Source organism: Ixodes scapularis, unplaced genomic scaffold, assembly GCF_016920785.2.
Source record: "Ixodes scapularis isolate PalLabHiFi unplaced genomic scaffold, ASM1692078v2 PGA_scaffold13__105_contigs__length_92229423, whole genome shotgun sequence".
Classification (NCBI taxonomy): domain Eukaryota; kingdom Metazoa; phylum Arthropoda; class Arachnida; order Ixodida; family Ixodidae; genus Ixodes; species Ixodes scapularis.
Genome location: NW_024609839.1, coordinates 65,448,793 through 65,465,348, shown reverse-complemented (window position 1 = coordinate 65,465,348; position 16,556 = coordinate 65,448,793). Strand labels below are relative to the sequence as shown.

At 44.5% G+C, this 16,556-nt stretch overlaps 1 protein-coding gene across 3 annotated transcripts in view; it reads right to left on the bottom strand.

The window, feature by feature from the left end:
- Window positions 1-16,556, bottom strand: part of LOC121835550 (fat-like cadherin-related tumor suppressor homolog) — a 123,376-nt gene that overhangs the window by 88,869 nt on the left and 17,951 nt on the right. For all 3 annotated transcript variants that reach the window (XM_042289932.1, XM_042289933.1, XM_042289934.1), the window contains exons 9-13: window positions 15,478-15,782; window positions 13,825-14,349; window positions 12,072-12,243; window positions 11,234-11,405; window positions 9,520-9,569 (exon numbers count right to left, since the gene is read on the bottom strand). In XM_042289932.1, coding sequence (XP_042145866.1) covers window positions 9,520-9,569; window positions 11,234-11,405; window positions 12,072-12,243; window positions 13,825-14,349; window positions 15,478-15,782 — 1,224 coding nt within the window. The remainder of the gene's footprint in view (window positions 1-9,519; window positions 9,570-11,233; window positions 11,406-12,071; window positions 12,244-13,824; window positions 14,350-15,477; window positions 15,783-16,556) is intronic.

Sequence of the window (16,556 nt, the reverse complement as noted above, 5' to 3'; positions counted from 1 at the left end):
AAGAAATCGTTCACACACTTAAATTAAGGAGAAACTACTGTGTACAAAGGGGTATCATATTACGGACTAGTGATCCGAGAAAAGATCATGCAGCCATCGGCCACTAGGAACTTTGTTTACTTTATTCTCCTGCGACACTATATGCTATTCCCTCTTCCGCTCTACCTTCATCTCTCTCTCTCTCTCTCTCATATATATCCCTGATATATATCCAGAACAAAAACATGTTCAAGCATTCCCTTTCTGCGTGGTAGTGTTCTGTGGCCAGCAAAAATCATTTCCTCGCTAAGCTCACGATTATGGCAAAATAGTTGCCGGAAACCGCAGACGACACTCGTCGCTAGTTCTGGCAAAACGGCCGATACAATCTTTTTTTCGCATTTCCCCGCTCGCTGTCAAGGACAAGGGGGTTCGCTTCAACCAGCAAAACATGGCCGCCGACGCCTGTTTACTGAGCAGTCATGCCTGTCGCCATCTCACTCGCTGGCGTCACGGGCGATAATATCAGGCACAAAGGGGCACACCAACCGGCAGCATTATCCCCAAATACTCGAGCCTCGCGTAAATACATAGAGTGTAAACGCTGTCGCCATGTTATCGTAGTAAGACCGCACCCCCCCCCCCCTCCCCCAACGGGGGACCGCAGTACGCGACGGCGTACTAACACAACGGCGACGATATCGACATCGCGGGCTCCGAATTTTCCCATAGTTCTACTCCACGGGCATTTCTCGAAACGCTTGATATTGTGTACGCCCACCTGGAAGGATTTCAGGCGCGTAGTTAAGGTAAGGCGGTTCTCCGCGGCAAAAGAAAGCAATTTCACAAAAGCTTAAAAGCGGCGGCGACGCGTGTGCGGTGAACGCTTGTAGTTTTGGTGTAGACAGGGTCTGTGTGTTCTCGTTGTTGACACCAGCCGGCGATAAGGCACTGCAGGCGGTAGCTCAGTACAGCAAGGGCTAATCCGAGTGACCATCAACGTAACCCCACCGCCAACCCCTCGCGAACCGGTCGCCGACATGGCTCAGGCTGTGTCATGAACCACGTGGTAGAAGCTCGGGTGCTTTCATATCAGCGCGTGGAGGGACGACAGTGCGATTCCGGAAAGTCTTTTTCGAAGGCCGCTAACCACAATTTTTTGTCTGGAGACTTTCCCTCTTTCTTCCTTTGACGTGGATCAAGCTTTGCCGACAGCCTCAGTTGTGACCTCTCTTTTCAAATGTACGTTTGCAGTGAGTGAGCTCCTCAGCCTCGGACTTGTCACTTTTGCACCCAGTAGTTCTTTCACTTGGCAATTATATGCCATCAGTTGGGGTTTAATTTCTATTATTTATGTATACATTATGAAGACGTCCTGAAGCTCCGAACGAGTGTTTTGTGCAGATTACTTTTGCAAACACAAAAAGACTATACCAAAGCAGCGGAATTTTCGAAGTGTTGGCGAGTTGGACCTAAACTCGTTGAAGCAAATTCTTCCGCCTGACTGTTCCACCAAAGTGAGTGCGACGGACTACCTGTGCTACCATTGCTTCATGCACATCACTAAGGAGATCTCGATGCGAAGCTCAGAGCAGTGCCCTGACATATTTGTGCCAGCTGAAGAAGCAATTGAAGATCTAAATCGCAGCATACTACCTACAGATGTGTCGCCGCTGAGACAACCAAGCGTCGTAAGAAGTCGGGACAGGCCTGCCTATGTCAAGACAAAGCAGACAGAACTGGAGCAGGTTGCTGTCAAGAATATACGCTCAAGGCTACGTATTGCGTACGACAGGGACGCACCATCGGGGTCGTCCGAACCAACATGCTCCACATGCACTGAGTGGGTGGACAACTTTCGGCAGATCTTTGAAACCGCCACCTCTCTCCGGGAACGTTGTCAACTGCTTACACTCCTGCCGTCAACACTGACGAAGAATGAGGTTCAAAAGATGATTTCACAGGCCTCAATGTACCTCATCAGTAAATCCCGAAAACTCAAGGAAAAGCATGGCGTGTGGTATGAGCCGGATCCTTACACGAGGTGCAAGGTGAGCCCTGAGAACCTGTCTGCTGCCCTAGAGTACTTCACGAAAGACGAGCTACAATGTTCGCGCCAAAGTCCCAACCAGAAGGACGTCATCTCTGTCATGCTCAACGGAGAGAAAACGTTCGTGCCAAAGCGCTTCATGACACGCTCAATACGAGAGGCCTTCCGTATATACAAAGACAAGCATCCCGATTCCGGCGTTGGGCTAACGAAATTTTATTCGTTGCGCCCTAGATGGGTCCAATGTATTCCACACCAGGAAGTGTGCGTTTGTGTGCGCTGCGCCAATTATTATCTTTGTATTGCCGCTCTAGAGAACGTTACAGGCTCAACATTCAACACTGGTGAAATGAACTCGGCATTTCTGTGCGACCCAGCAACAGAACTGTGCCTTCAAGGAGACTGTGATCACTGCCCAAAAGGCCAGTTTCTTACACTCCAGGAACTTGATATCCCGGAGGATGAAGAGATTGTGCTTGCAACATGGGAGTCCGGCGACCTTGTGAAAAAAACTTTGGAACCTGAGACTTTCCTAAAAGTCATTCAAGTGACGGTTGGAAGTTGGTTACTTCACAACCATATCCGGCAAACGCAAGGTAAAGCGATCTACGATGAAAAACAGTGCATGCAACGCGGGAGCATTGTCTTTCATTTTGACTTTGCTGAAAACTGGACCATCGTGCTTCCTGACGAAGTGCAAGCATATCACTGGAAAAAAAATAACAAGTTTCGATATTTACATGTGTAGTGACGACAAGAAAATCTACAAACAGCTTTGCCATCATCAGTGAGGACCTGTGTCACGACGCCGCTCACGCTTGCTTGGCTCTAGAAAAAGTGAAGGAGTGGGTTGAAGACAACGTTGCGGTATACTCGTACGTGACGTACGTAAGTGACGGCGCCGCCAGTCATTTCAAGAATCGCTACCAGCTTCACCAATTTGCAAAGGACGATTGCCCACAAGCCCAGTGGTTATTTTCTGCATCTGGACATGGGAAAAATGCATGTGACGGAGTTGGCGGACTCGTGAAGCACCAGGCCACGCTGAACAACCTGAAAGAACGTTCAGTAAGCGCAATTCAGACGGCCAGGACAATGGTGAGCGTTCTATCAAAGAAACTGAAAGGCGTGCATCTTGTATATCTGGATGAAAATGAGGTTGTTCTGTATCGTGAACAAAAAAAAGAAGAATGGCTGACGGTGCGCGCCTTCCCTGGCATTCAGTCTTGGCACGCGTGGCGGCTCAGCAAGTCATCAACAGAAGGGACCTGTGACGTATATGTAGCACGGACAGTCGGATCTGCTTGGAAGCAACTTCAATAAATGGGTACAGCGAGGAAAACCTTAGCGTAAAGTGCCGAATTTGATTTCCCAAGGACTGCTCATTTTGAATGCAGGGACATCTTATTTATCACATTTTTCTTCACGGGGTATTTAACCTACTGTTTTTGTTGGTGGTTACTAATAATTTTTATCTGATCACTATAAAAAAATCCCAAAATGTTATCCTCGAGCAGGATAAAATATATCGGCTTGCCACGATTCATTCATACACCGAGAGCATCGAAGCTGCTCCAGTTAGGCACTATGGCATCCGTCACCTGAAATTGTTTGTAATCGTAAATACACAGCCAACCTAAATATCTTACTATTATATCTTTGTTTTTGTGTGTGGAAGTAAAGTTATTTATTTTACTCTAGATGTAAAATATACCGGAAGGTACAACTTCACACTGCATCATCTTTTCTCAAATCATTAGTCTCTAATATGATACCACTTTGTACGCTTATGTAAAATGCTGTATATAGTTTCTCCTCCCTTTTAGTGTGTGACCGATCGCTCTTTTTATCAATGACCTCATCTGAATAAATGTATATGAAAGATTTGTGCAAGTTTCATGAAACTGGAACTCAGAGTCACTTCTTGTATAGGACACTGCTAAGTGTAGGCTTTGAAAAAGGACCCTACTTTGAAGAGTTGTTTCTTCTTTCACAGTGCAATGATGCAGCATGTTTTTAATAGAAATGAATGCCGAAATAGAGTATAACAGGGTACCCAAATTTTAAAAAAATCGAAGGTGGTGTTTTTTTTTTATTCGCATTGGAATTTTTCTTTGTTTGATTTTTTTCCCATGTTTGCCTAAATATATTGTAACTATTGTGTCACTCAGATACCTTATTTATTTTTTCAATAATAGCCATATATTAGTAAAATAATGTCTGCAAGTTATGTAATAATGATTAAATTATGTCATGAGATACAGATTTCCAAAGTTTGCCATTTGTCGTTCGAGCAGGCATGTTTGGCAATTTTTAGAAAACTAAATAAATTTTTAATAAATATTATTACTTTATATTACAAGCAAGTTGTACCCATAGTTTGTTTGTAAAAAGTTTTAAAATTCTACTAATTTTATTGTTTTAATTATTCACTTTCAAACTTGCCCCCTCCATCAGTGCGCGTTATTGCAACTGTCCACCTCTCCCTGCCTTACGATTTTTCTTGTCTCCAAATTTTTTTTCTGGTCAAAACTAAGTGTGGATTCGTTTATACCAGACACTAGACAATGTCATATAAAAACATCAGTTCATTTAAAAATGTCGACCAGCCACCCTTTGGTCGATCTTATCTGAAATCACCCTGTTGTTTTTTTTTTCCTCCAATGTTCTTATTGTACATAGGCGCTGTTCAATGATATATGGATATTGCACATATTGTTCTGTTGATCTGCAAAGAATGAGTCTGCACTAATTCATTTTTGTATATATATTTAAGTATAATTTTTTCCAATGCATTTTTGCAAGACCATATGATGATACCTAATAGGCTTCTGAGAAATTTTTAATAAACAAACAAATAAAGACTGCTGTTTCTAAAAATAACTACACAATCTTTTTCTTTTCTTTTTTTTTTTACTGCTGAAATTTAGCGGGTCTAAGGAGCAAATGGTGTTAGTGTTAGAGCAACATGCCGAAAGCAGGCACGGTTCGCATCGAGACGGGCGCATTGTTTAGTAAAAAGCAAGACGTTGCCTTGTTTCACACACGGAGGAAGGCACCAGCAATTGCAGCCAACACACTTCATATGTGCAGCGCAATTCGTTTCGTTGCACCCTCAATGAAGGAAAAAGTGCAAAGAGGTATCTGGACGGGGAACATCAAAATCTCTTACACAGGTACAGTTAGGCGTGAGAACCACATACCATATTTTCGGGTCTATAAGTCGTAGCCTTTTATAAAAAGGCTGTTTTCAGAAAAGATTGGTACATAACTCACACCTTTACATTTGTATGGTCGATGCGGCGGAGCTGCACATTGAAAAACGTGCAAATATGTATGAAGACAGCAATATATGTGCAAGTGAGAGCAAGTTCAATATTCTAGTTGACGAATTGATGAGAAATTAAACCCCATGACAAAATTTTCATAGTTATATACTTACAGAAAGGGATGCATATACTTTATATGTTGCACCATTGTATAAGGCACACTGAAGGAAATTTTGGGCAAATATTGCGACTACATACCCGGGAAATATGGTACTCAAATTGCCAGAGTCACGTCAACCCGTGCCTCAAGTTGAAAAACTTTGAACAGAAGATATTCTGCCATCTCAAGTGTTGTGTAGAGCCTTGTGAAGGAGACAGGCATGAGAGTGTAGCCATGCCATGTTTCCCTTCTGGATAATACTAGCTTGAAACAGCTATAGTACCTAACCTAGATTAGATTTGGAGGATGTTTGGTTGCATTTGACTTTGTTTCTTTACTAAGCACCGTGGCAATAGGTGAGTGCTCAATGAAGGAAAGCTAATGGTTTCTGGAGCTGCCACACTTATTAAATATGCTGTCCTTCTAGACCATTAGAACAGCAATGGGACTGGAATGTGTAAATGAAAACAAGACACCTGTACCCACATTAACACTATACTATCACTGGCTGTCAGCCATAACTTAGAAATATTGCATACATATTTCAAGTATCACTAGCATAAATTTGCACATAGTTGAAGTGCAATATCTTTACAAACTGGTTTGCAGTGCTCATTTAAGATCTTACCGGTTGCTTTCTGAGCAGCTGTGAGAAAATGTAGCATAGGTGTACAAAACAAAATTCAAAGTATGTTTTTGCAGTTGCCAAAAATAACCTTGTATGTGAAAAACGACCCTCTATAAAAAATAAACGCAGGTTCCATTCACTCCAGACTGTTACGAAGACATAAGCATGATAGGGTCACACCAGCGCATAAACAGACAGTGCACAAACAACAAGACAGATGATATGACCAACACAGTGAGATTTCACAAATGCCAAGATTGCACTCCTGCCTTACAGTTCATTTGTGAGAAGCAAATTGTTTTTATTGTAACATTAACTTTCTTCAGCACCCAGTCTCATTCATATGGTGTTTTTGTCAAAAGGGATAAAGGAAATATGGCACACTAGCAAGAGCGCCTCTAAAAAGGTTCAATATTTCATTAATGTACAGTTTAAATTGGTTATAACAGACCTTGGTAGTGATCAAGATTTCAGTCTGCTGTAAAAGTAATAAGCTGAATGCAGAGAGAAAAAATAATCGAACTTGAGAAAGCAGTATTATGTTATATCCAAATGTCTGCTCTGACCAGGTCTGTTACAACAAGTTTATACTGTACTGTTACGTATATTATCATACTGATCACATCTGCTTAAGGTGCAGCAACATTAGAACTGTGTGCATGCACATTCTAAAGGTATGACTATCAATCTCAATGGAAAAATTTATTTACATATGAGGTAGTTTGTGTGGACGGGGCTAGCTCATGCAAAACATGTGGTCAAGCAAACAAGAGTGCCACTGTGATGGGTTCTTTGTTCAAGCTGTCTCAATGGCACTGGAAACACTGGACACACCCTCAGAAAACTAGATCTCTTGGCATTTGTGAAAGTGCAGGAAACAACAAACCATCTCTGCAGAGAGAAGCAATAGCTTAGAAAGGCACAGAAGCATGCAACTGAGTACAAGTGCACAATGGGGGCACAATGGCATGCCACAGTGGGTCAATTTGTGCAGGTGCAATGGGGCCAATGAGTGCAGTTGGGTGCATAAGAACTCAGCATATCCTGTTACCTACTTTCCCATAACCTCAGTGTGAGACCATTTTCTGCACACACAATGGTGAAATGTTGAAACATATGTGATAGTTGCCACAGAGAATGAACAAATTAAGTGGCAGATATAGTACTGCAAATGATAAAAACCATTAAAGCCAGAAGACTATATTTGTTACGAAAAAATCTATTTTCAAACATTCTGTGAAACTTGCAATGTTTGCAAACCTCTCATTTTTGTGAATTCTGTGAATTGGAAAAATTACAAACTCTAATTAAGGGCATGTGAATATTTCTACTGTCCAGAGAGGCAAATTCCACCCTTAGAATTCGCTAAATTTATTGGTCATGAATATGACCCTTCTGCCCCATTAAAAAAATTGGGTTTGCAAGAATAAAGGGTTTTACAGTAAGTACCTATATTAATTTAACAAAAGAGATACAAAAGACTGCAATCGATGTGGTCAACATTGAAGGAATTACTGAAAATACTCAACATTGATAGTATGCATAAGCAATGCAAATACTGAAAAACAGTGAACAATGTTTTAACACTATCATCACCATTGACAAATGGCAGAACCACTTACGACAGCACGTTATGAAATTCGGTTTGCTGGGGTATGTGAGGACAGAAATGAGAAAGAGATGAAAGATTATTGTAATAGATTTTGCACCAAGTGCACATAAATTTCAGGAATACTCCAAGCTAGGTTGTAGCACTCTCTTCACTTTGACTGACAGTTAGGCTGTACATATGACTCAACTGAAGCAGATGTCAAGCCCACTCTTGGCATATTTTCGTCATTTGCTATGTGCTCATTTATGGTTTTGCCCTAATGAAGAGTTGTCTTTTTTGCATCCAGCTGCATCTACGTAGAATACACATCTGGTTCTTATATATATGCACGAGTGCTGCTGTGCTTTAGGTTTTTCTGCCTTAAAACACCCTCCCATGATAAGTAGGATTCAGTGCTCCATCCCGCCTAAGATGCTGGGAATTCGGCTCTTTTCATTTCAAATTTAGTAGGCATTTCCCATGCATCACCAAAGAATTTTACAAATATTTTTTTTTAGTAGCCTGCAAGCTGAGGCATTTAATAAAAAAACAATTCAGAGCTCTCCTCATCCTTAACAGGTGCCTCTACTGAAATTCAACCTTCATGCCTCTACTGAAATTCCACAGTGGAGACTGAAAAGTTGCTTGTGGGCACAGAAAATAAAGAATTATTATTATCATTATCACTCCATTTGTCATGACTACGTTGTAACCCTTACTTAAAGTACACAGATTAAATCGGCTGGCTGTACCAGCCTCTGACTGACTACCGCGGTGATTTTGGTCTTAAAATAAGCCAAGAAAATGGGGTCTTGCAAAACAACACTGCCTAGTTTTTTGTCATTGTCTGTACCAGAACGGTTCAAAACATAAAAAAAAGTTAAACCAAAACATAGCAACTATATTTCGCTAGACTTGTTAGATCTTAAAAACAAAAAATGGTTCAGGCAAGCTAGTGAGACCGCTGAGCAGCCGAAATAAAACCCACAGCCTGCCGAGAAAACACTAAGTAAATATGAGCAAAAATGTAGCAGTTTAAATCACATAAAAATGACCTACTTAAAGGGGGCAACGATTTTCACGTCGAAAGAATTTGCAGCTCGTATGTTTTATATTGTTTACCTTGGCACAAGCGAGAGAAAAAGAGCCCCCTTCCTCCAAAATACGGCAATTTCTTTGCATAAGCGCAAAGGATAAAAAAAATTTTTTTCCCCGATCCACAGTTACGTGCGGCGGTCATTGAAACTACGGCGCAACGTCTATCGGGCTACGCAAATTTTTTTGGTGCCATCTATCGAAAGCCAAAAAAATCCTTTCCTCTGTGTCATGACTACATTGCGGCCCTTACTTAAAGTACACAGATTAAATTGAATGGTCTCTCATCTTTTCCGTGGCAAACCATCTCTTGCCTCAATCACTCGCCGCGACCTTGGACGAAACTAAGCGGGTGCCGTACTTTGTTGTAGACAAATCGGACATTGAAAAGCAGACAATTAAGGAGGGAAATCGACAAGATGATACAACCGAATATGATACTCCAAGTGATGTCGTTGCTCGCCTCACTCAAAAGACCGTGCGAGTCAAGGGGTACCCTGACCCACGATTTGTTTACTTCTTTTTTTTTAATGAAAACTAGTGCGCGCAAGAAAGAAACATTTTCTGTTCTTTATTCTATAGGTGACATAGAACAATTCCCGCAATCGATCGGCCAAAGTCTGAAAATCATTGCACAGCCCCTTTGTCTGGAGACTCGTAGTCAGAGATCAGAAACAATGTTAGCACAAACTGTGCTGGAAGTCACGAGAGCCACTACGATAGACGCAGCGGCTTTGGTCCACTCACCTGCGTTGAAGTCGACGGCAAATTCCTCGTTGGTGTTGCCGGACACGATGCTGAAGTTGAAAAGAATCCAGTGTGAGTGCGTGTTCTATGGCCAATAAAAAATCTGTCAAGGAAAGCGGAGGAGAGCACCAAGCACTTCCTCGAGGTTGTCATTGTCTACAAGCGAGGCTATCAAGACATGTCCCATCGCACACGGAACGGGAAGCACGGAAAAGTGAAAGGGACTGATCCCGTGTACGACAAAGCTCCACCCTTAGCAGGTGCTATTCTCTTCAATGGGTAAGCAAACAATGTCTCAACCACGAGTTCTTTGTTCCCTGTAGCCGCAGTCTGGTAGCTGTTAGCCGACAAGTATATACCCTTCAAACTACAGTAAAACCTCGTTATAACAAAGTTGAAGGAGCGGTCGTAATTATTTCGTTGTAACCATTAGTTTGTTATAGCCACTGTCCATTTCTTCCCACTATTAGCAAGCAAGGGGAATTATGATTGCTTTGTTATATCCATTAGTTTGTTATATCCCATTTTGTTATAACGAGGTTTAACTGTATATCATTTTCCCTTTCTAGAAGGCCTAGTTTGTAAAGAATTAAGCATTTCTAGTCCTAGTTCTTAAAGAACCGATGGATTTCACACTGCTTTACTGCAATAATGCAAAGACTGGGAAGGGTTCCTCAGCGTTTTATACTGTAAAACCCTTTATCTTTGTGGCCCCTATTTTTCGCAAATCGGTCACGGAGGACATAATTGCAGCCATTAAATTTCGCGAATTACAAACACCTGCATCGAAACACTTAAAAACCAAAGTTTTCGCATGCCCTTAAATTTTGCAAATTTTTTAATTCGCGAAATTTGCACAACTAAGGGCTCGCAAACATTACGGGTTTTACAGTATGTGGCAACTGCCGTAGTACTGTTAGTGTATGCTGGCTTGCCGGTCTGCCAACCCCACAACGCGAGCTATGTGCTCGCCGCGGGCGCAATTCGACCGTGGGAGAAGCGACGAGCCGCCGTGCATTGTTCGCTATATCGAGCGTCCCCGCCATGGGAGTTTGATACAGAAAAACAACGCTCCTATACAATTCCATGTGATTTTCAAGGGGATGTTTGGACTGTTCAATATAAACAATATTTCGAAATACCCAGGTGTGATATAACTAAGCTCAACTGTAGTATGCGACTGCCACCGCACCGACCCAGGTTCAAGCCCCGCTCAGGCGCTCTAACTTTATATATGTAAACTGTATATATAACCTAATTTGTGTAACGCTACCAGCGTGTCACTTGCTCATGACGTCCATTATGATACTCGCTACAATACTCCATCATGACAACTGTGTCATAGAAAACGACTCATAAAACAGATTGTGCATCAAAACTAACCAGGCTTACAATTGAAAACGAGCGTGTTGGTTAATAGACACAAAACTTGAAAGTATAAAACAGAGAGGACGAGGATGGAAAAGATGAAAGATGTCCTGTTCCCGTCCTCGTCCTCTCTGTTTTATACTTTCAAGTTTTGTAACCAGGCTGTCACTTTGTTACCAAAAAAGTAACTAGGTACGAGTAACTAGGTATGAGTGACACATTGCTCGTAATGCGCTGCGTGCAAGTCTGCAGTTGGCTGCATTACTGCGTCTTCATGACAGCACTTGGTAACGCTCCAGACTTGGAAACCAGCCCATGAAGTAGACTGTGCGCCAAAGGCCCCCACCTGTAGATGAGCTGGCGTCCCTTGGGGCTGTCGGCCTGCACGGTGATGACGGGCACGTCCGGGGGCAGGTTCTCCGGCACAGAGACAGAGTAGAACTGGCGCGGGAACACCGGCATCGCCCGGTTCACCACTTTGATGGGCACCACGGCCTCCGTCTCCAGCGAGGGGATGCCTGCAGCGTCGCATCGCGAGTGAGTGCAGTCGTCGCAGAACGCGATTCACTCCGGGGCTTTTGTTGCAATTGGTTCCGCACCCCATGGGAGCGCATACGGATCTCCTTTTTAGATGGCAATCCACTCTTCGTGCAGCCTATGAAGCGCAAAAATCTTCGTGACCAATGTCGGAGGGAGTCATGTTCCTCGAGGACACAACTTGAACAAGCTAAACTAAAAACTGCGTTCCTAAAGAAAGGTTTAACGTTACTTGAGGTATTCTTTTTTTTTTCGCTCGATATAATACAACGGCTTTCACTTCCCTTATATTAATTTACTTAGTACTTCACTAACAGTCTGCCAGTCGAGAGTTAAATACACGGGGAAAATACACATTGTACAAACGCAAGATCTGAATGCATGATTCTACGGGAGATATCATTGTTAAAATAGTGGTCATAACACCGAATTTCAACCCTCGCTAACTTGGTCGGCTGAGCCGTCTTCCGCCGTTGACCGTGTCAGCGCCGTTATTAACATTTTTCGCAGTGACGGAAATATGCCTCGAAATCTAGTTAAAACGCACCACTAAAATTACACCTCCAGTGGTGTATTTTTGTAAGGGGGGGGTATTTAAACACCCTATAGCTTACGCAGTGCTTCCCACTCCCTACCCGGGCACCCACCGTTGTCCACGGCGGCCACGACGAGGGTGTACTCGGTGTTGTGGGTCCCGAGAGGCTGCCTGAGGGTGATCTCCCCTGACACCGCGTTGACGTGGAACAGCTCGGAGTCGCCCTCTCGAAGCTGGTAGCGCACCCGCCCGTTCTCTCCCAGGTCGAGGTCGTTGGCTTCGACCTACGGGGAATGCAGAAACATCAAACGCAAGTCCCTCGCCAGTGTCCTAGCTGCTTCCGGTCGCTGAAGAGCTGTGCAGCTAGGACGGAAGCACATCACTACACCGCATCTCATTATAGTCGGCCACAGGTTCAGAGTTCAGGGGAAGCTCCTCCCACTTTGTTTACATTTTAGCACAGTGAACGCTGGAGAGGAGGTCGACTCCTCTCAAGCATTGGCTTTGCTAAAGTAGAAAGAAGTGGGAGGAGCTAGCTTCCCCCAAACTCTTTACTTGTCAATGTCTATAGTTGAGCGCAGTGCCGTCGAAGCCGCAGGCGGGAAAGAGGAAAGCCGTCTTTGAAGGAATTTTGAGTTACAAAATAATCTCCGCGGGGGACAAAAGCGACCTCTGGGACGCACAACTGACAGCTGCTTGCCATGAAATACCGAGCGAGCGCCCAAACGAAGTTTGGAGGTTTCTTTGAAAAACCGGGGGGTGGGAACTTATTGGGTCGGAGAACGAAGATGCAGGAGGGGCACATCACGAGGTGGGCTTGTTCCGATTACACAAGCACACACGCGCGCGTCGCGCTTCATTGCCCTATTCCAGCACGTGTGTGTAAGGCTTCTCCGCTATGCAGCGGAGCGCTCGGGAGAGCGAAGAAGTATCTCGGTTAGCAATGCCCCGTTTCATACTCAGTGTACACTGTGTGACACAGTTAGTGTGAACTTGACATTGGCACATTTTTGCATACTACTTCGAAAGGGTTTTGGTGGGCAAAGGGAAGAATTAGAGCGCTTAGTAAAGTGCCCTAATTACTACTTTCCAACACGCTAGTACTTTTGATGATGGCCCTTTGATTCTTAGATAAAAAGAAAAAAAACAACTGGCGATCGTTTATTCGCATTAACAGCGTCGCACAGTGCACACCGCTGTCAAAGCTATTGGCGCGAGTGCGTTGCTTCGTATACAGTGTCTAATTTGCATGAGAGCACAAAATTTCTAAATATGAGGGAACTGCAATCGAGGCAATGACAAAAGCAACGTAGAACACAAGGAAAGCATTCTGCTGGGGATGTGAGGTGTGCCATCTGTGTTTCACCAGTATAAGCATTCTTTCGTTGAAAAGCACACATTACGGAGGCTAACTCTACGACAAACTGAAAATAGACAGTGTCAGTTAGAGCACACACACTTTGAGAAGCAATAGCCGCGGGTGTGGAGCACATTTTTAATATTCAGAATTTTTCTTATTTGTCAATTAATTTGACATAGCTGTAGAAGTTTCGGCATTTACATGCCTTCTGCAGGTACACTGTATATTCAAGAAAATAAAGTTTGAAAATATTATCCTCCACATTGATTCTTTTGGTAGAACAACTAGTAATTTGACACATTCTGATCTGTCATATTACTTAATACGCAAGTTAGTTAGGAAAATAAAAGCATTTGCATGGATCCTTCGAAAATTGCCACTTTTCCTGTGGTCAGGAAAGAGTTAAGTATGCCCGTATAACAAGTGTGTTAGCAACGATGCTCGATAACAAAACCATCTAGCAGGTACCGTGGCCGCAATAACAACGGCCGATGCGCGCAGTCACCTTGCGCACGAGGTCTCCCGCCTTGGCCTCCACCGGAACCACGGAGTAGTACGGCAGGTTGACGAAGATGGGGGCATTGTCGTTCACGTCCAGGACTCCCACGTCCAGCACCGCGTGGGCCGCGTTATGGGGTCCGCCGGCCTCGCTCCGCGCCTCCACCACCAGCCGGTACGCACCGACCAGCTCCCGGTCAAACGGCCTTCCGACGGTGCGGACCACGCCCGAGGTCGGGCCGATCTCGAACATGTCGCTCGGGTTGAGGATGCGGAAGGAGACATGCTCGTTGAGCGACGTGCCCAGCACGCTGACGACAGTGACGATGCGCGCCTCCGTCGCATTCTCAGAGATGAAGGCCTCGTAGGAGTCCCGGGCGAACCGGACGTTGCCGTTGCCCGAGTGGGCCACCGTGACGATGACGAAGGTGGCCGTCTCAGACTGGCCGTCGTTGGCAGACACGACCAGGCGGTACAGGTCCTGGAGGCCTTCTGGGTTGCGCACCAGCACTTCCCCAGTGTCCTGGAGGACCTGCGAGGGTGAGGGACGGTTGGGGCAGTCGGGGCGTTCTACAGACTGGACCGGCTCCTTCTCCGGTCTTCAGACGGACGACAAGGCCATAGGTGACTGCGCTCGTGCGAACGTTACTAGATTACCTCAGTTGTGGGACTCCCGTGGAAGGAGGGGGTACTTCCCTCACTTGCTTCAGTCCGCCTCTCATTGTTCGAAGTGCCATCTCGATTTTTGTTTACAAACTGTGTGTTCCATAAAGTACGGTAGAACGCCATCTAGACGCTGCGCTTCGAAACGTACACACATATTCCATAAAATACGCTGCAGTTACCATAGCAGCCGTTTAGCGTGTCGAACAACAGGAGGCGAGTGGTGGTGAGTGGGGGGGGGGGGGGAAGTAGTGCTCGTGCATGCAGGGTCTATGAGTGGTTCCGTAACTGAGTTAATCTAATAAAGTTGGCTCGTGCCAGCTAGATTCCAGAGTTGTCGTCTTTGCCTTTTTCCGGCTAGAGTTACTTTAGCTTTTCGAGCTGGACTTTAAAATTTAAGAAAAAAGGTTAGGAGTATTCAAAGAGAAGAAAGGTGTATAATTGCCATAGATATTAAAAACAATGGTGTGCCACTGCAGGTTAGGGGCTCCCGTGTTCTAAGGAGTCTGGGTTATTGTTAGGCACTGCGGCTGAAAGAGACAAACTCCCCCAAAAACATTTTTTTTACTCGCTAAACAGCAAACATCACCAAAAGAAAGAATTCTTGCAAAAATATTCCAAAAGCCGGGAATCATAATGATAAAAAAAAACTGCTCCGATTTTACCCAACAATCTTGTTGGGTAAAGTCGGAGCAGTTTTTTTGATCGAAAGAATTCTTATAAAAAATGAAAGTTAGCACAACATTTAAAGTTGGGAGTTGGTTAGAAGTTATTTCTAAACAAGGTGATATTTCTAGGTCCACGCCTCAAAATGAAAGCATGTTTCGAAATCATTCCCAACTGCAAATTGTCTCGTTCTGGCAACTTAAGTATTGACTATAAACCTTTTTCTTTCTTTCGGGAAAAGATGATTCTATGCCACACTTCTAAAAAAAGGTTGGGAATTCAGCTTAGGAAGGCAAGCGCCCTGGGTGGGCCCCCCAGGGGCAGGACCGACCTCGAAATGTCCCTCGTGGTCCCCCGCCACCAGGGTGTAGCGGACCCCGAACGGGGACTCCAGGTCCGGGTCCGAAGCCCGAACCCTGGCCACCCGGACGCCTTGGTAGGTGGGCAGTAGCAGGCTGGCGTTATAGTACTGGTGCTCAAACACGGGTGGGCTGTCGTTGACATCTGTCACGTTCACCAAGATGGTCGCCGGGCGCCGGGCACACAGCCGGGGCTTGCCCGAGTCCCACACCTGCACCTGGAAGCTGTACTGGGCCCTGGCCTCACGGTCAAGCTTGTGCACAATGCTGAGTGCACCTGCACAAGGGGGAGGAGGGGGGAAGGGCAAGAATTAATGATTGATTGATTGACTGATTACATTTTAATGGGACAAGGGCCAAACTTGGCCAAAGAGGGCCTATAAGAGGTAAGAAAAGAAGATTATTAAATGCATAAATAATGACTATATACTACTCAATTATTTATGTTGAATACGAGGCCACTGAATCTCACCAAGGTCCTATTTTACAAAATTAGATATGTTTTTAGAAGAAGCAGTGGATCCATGCCCAATGAGAATTGAAGGGCAATGAGGTATCTGCTCCTCACAAAAAATATGAAAGTGCTGTTTCCGACATCTTTTATATCCTCCAAGTGAGATTACGGCGTGTAAAGCTGTCAGAGGTTCACTACACTTTGTATATCTACGAGCATCTGTTCCGTTAAGATAATGACTAAGTCCGGCGTGTATCGCCTACCTCGCAGTGGGGGTACAAGAACATGGAAAAAGCTGTAACAGCGCAGGTTAATTAACGGGGCCCAGCCCCTTACATTTGGCAACAGGCTGAACGGGAAAGTAACGAAAATAGTTCAAAGAGGATTATCGAGTTAAAAAAAAAAATAATGCACATAGAAAAAAGAGATCGGTACAACACCTTTCTGCTGGCCACCTCGATGCGAACGCCTCACATGTTCGCAAAATTCAATAGTGCGAGCGGCGTTTGCTGGAGCACTCGTAACCTGTAGTTTTTTCAAAGACGTGACACTCCCCAGGAGCCGGCGCTGCACACTCTACGCGCAATATTTCTTTCC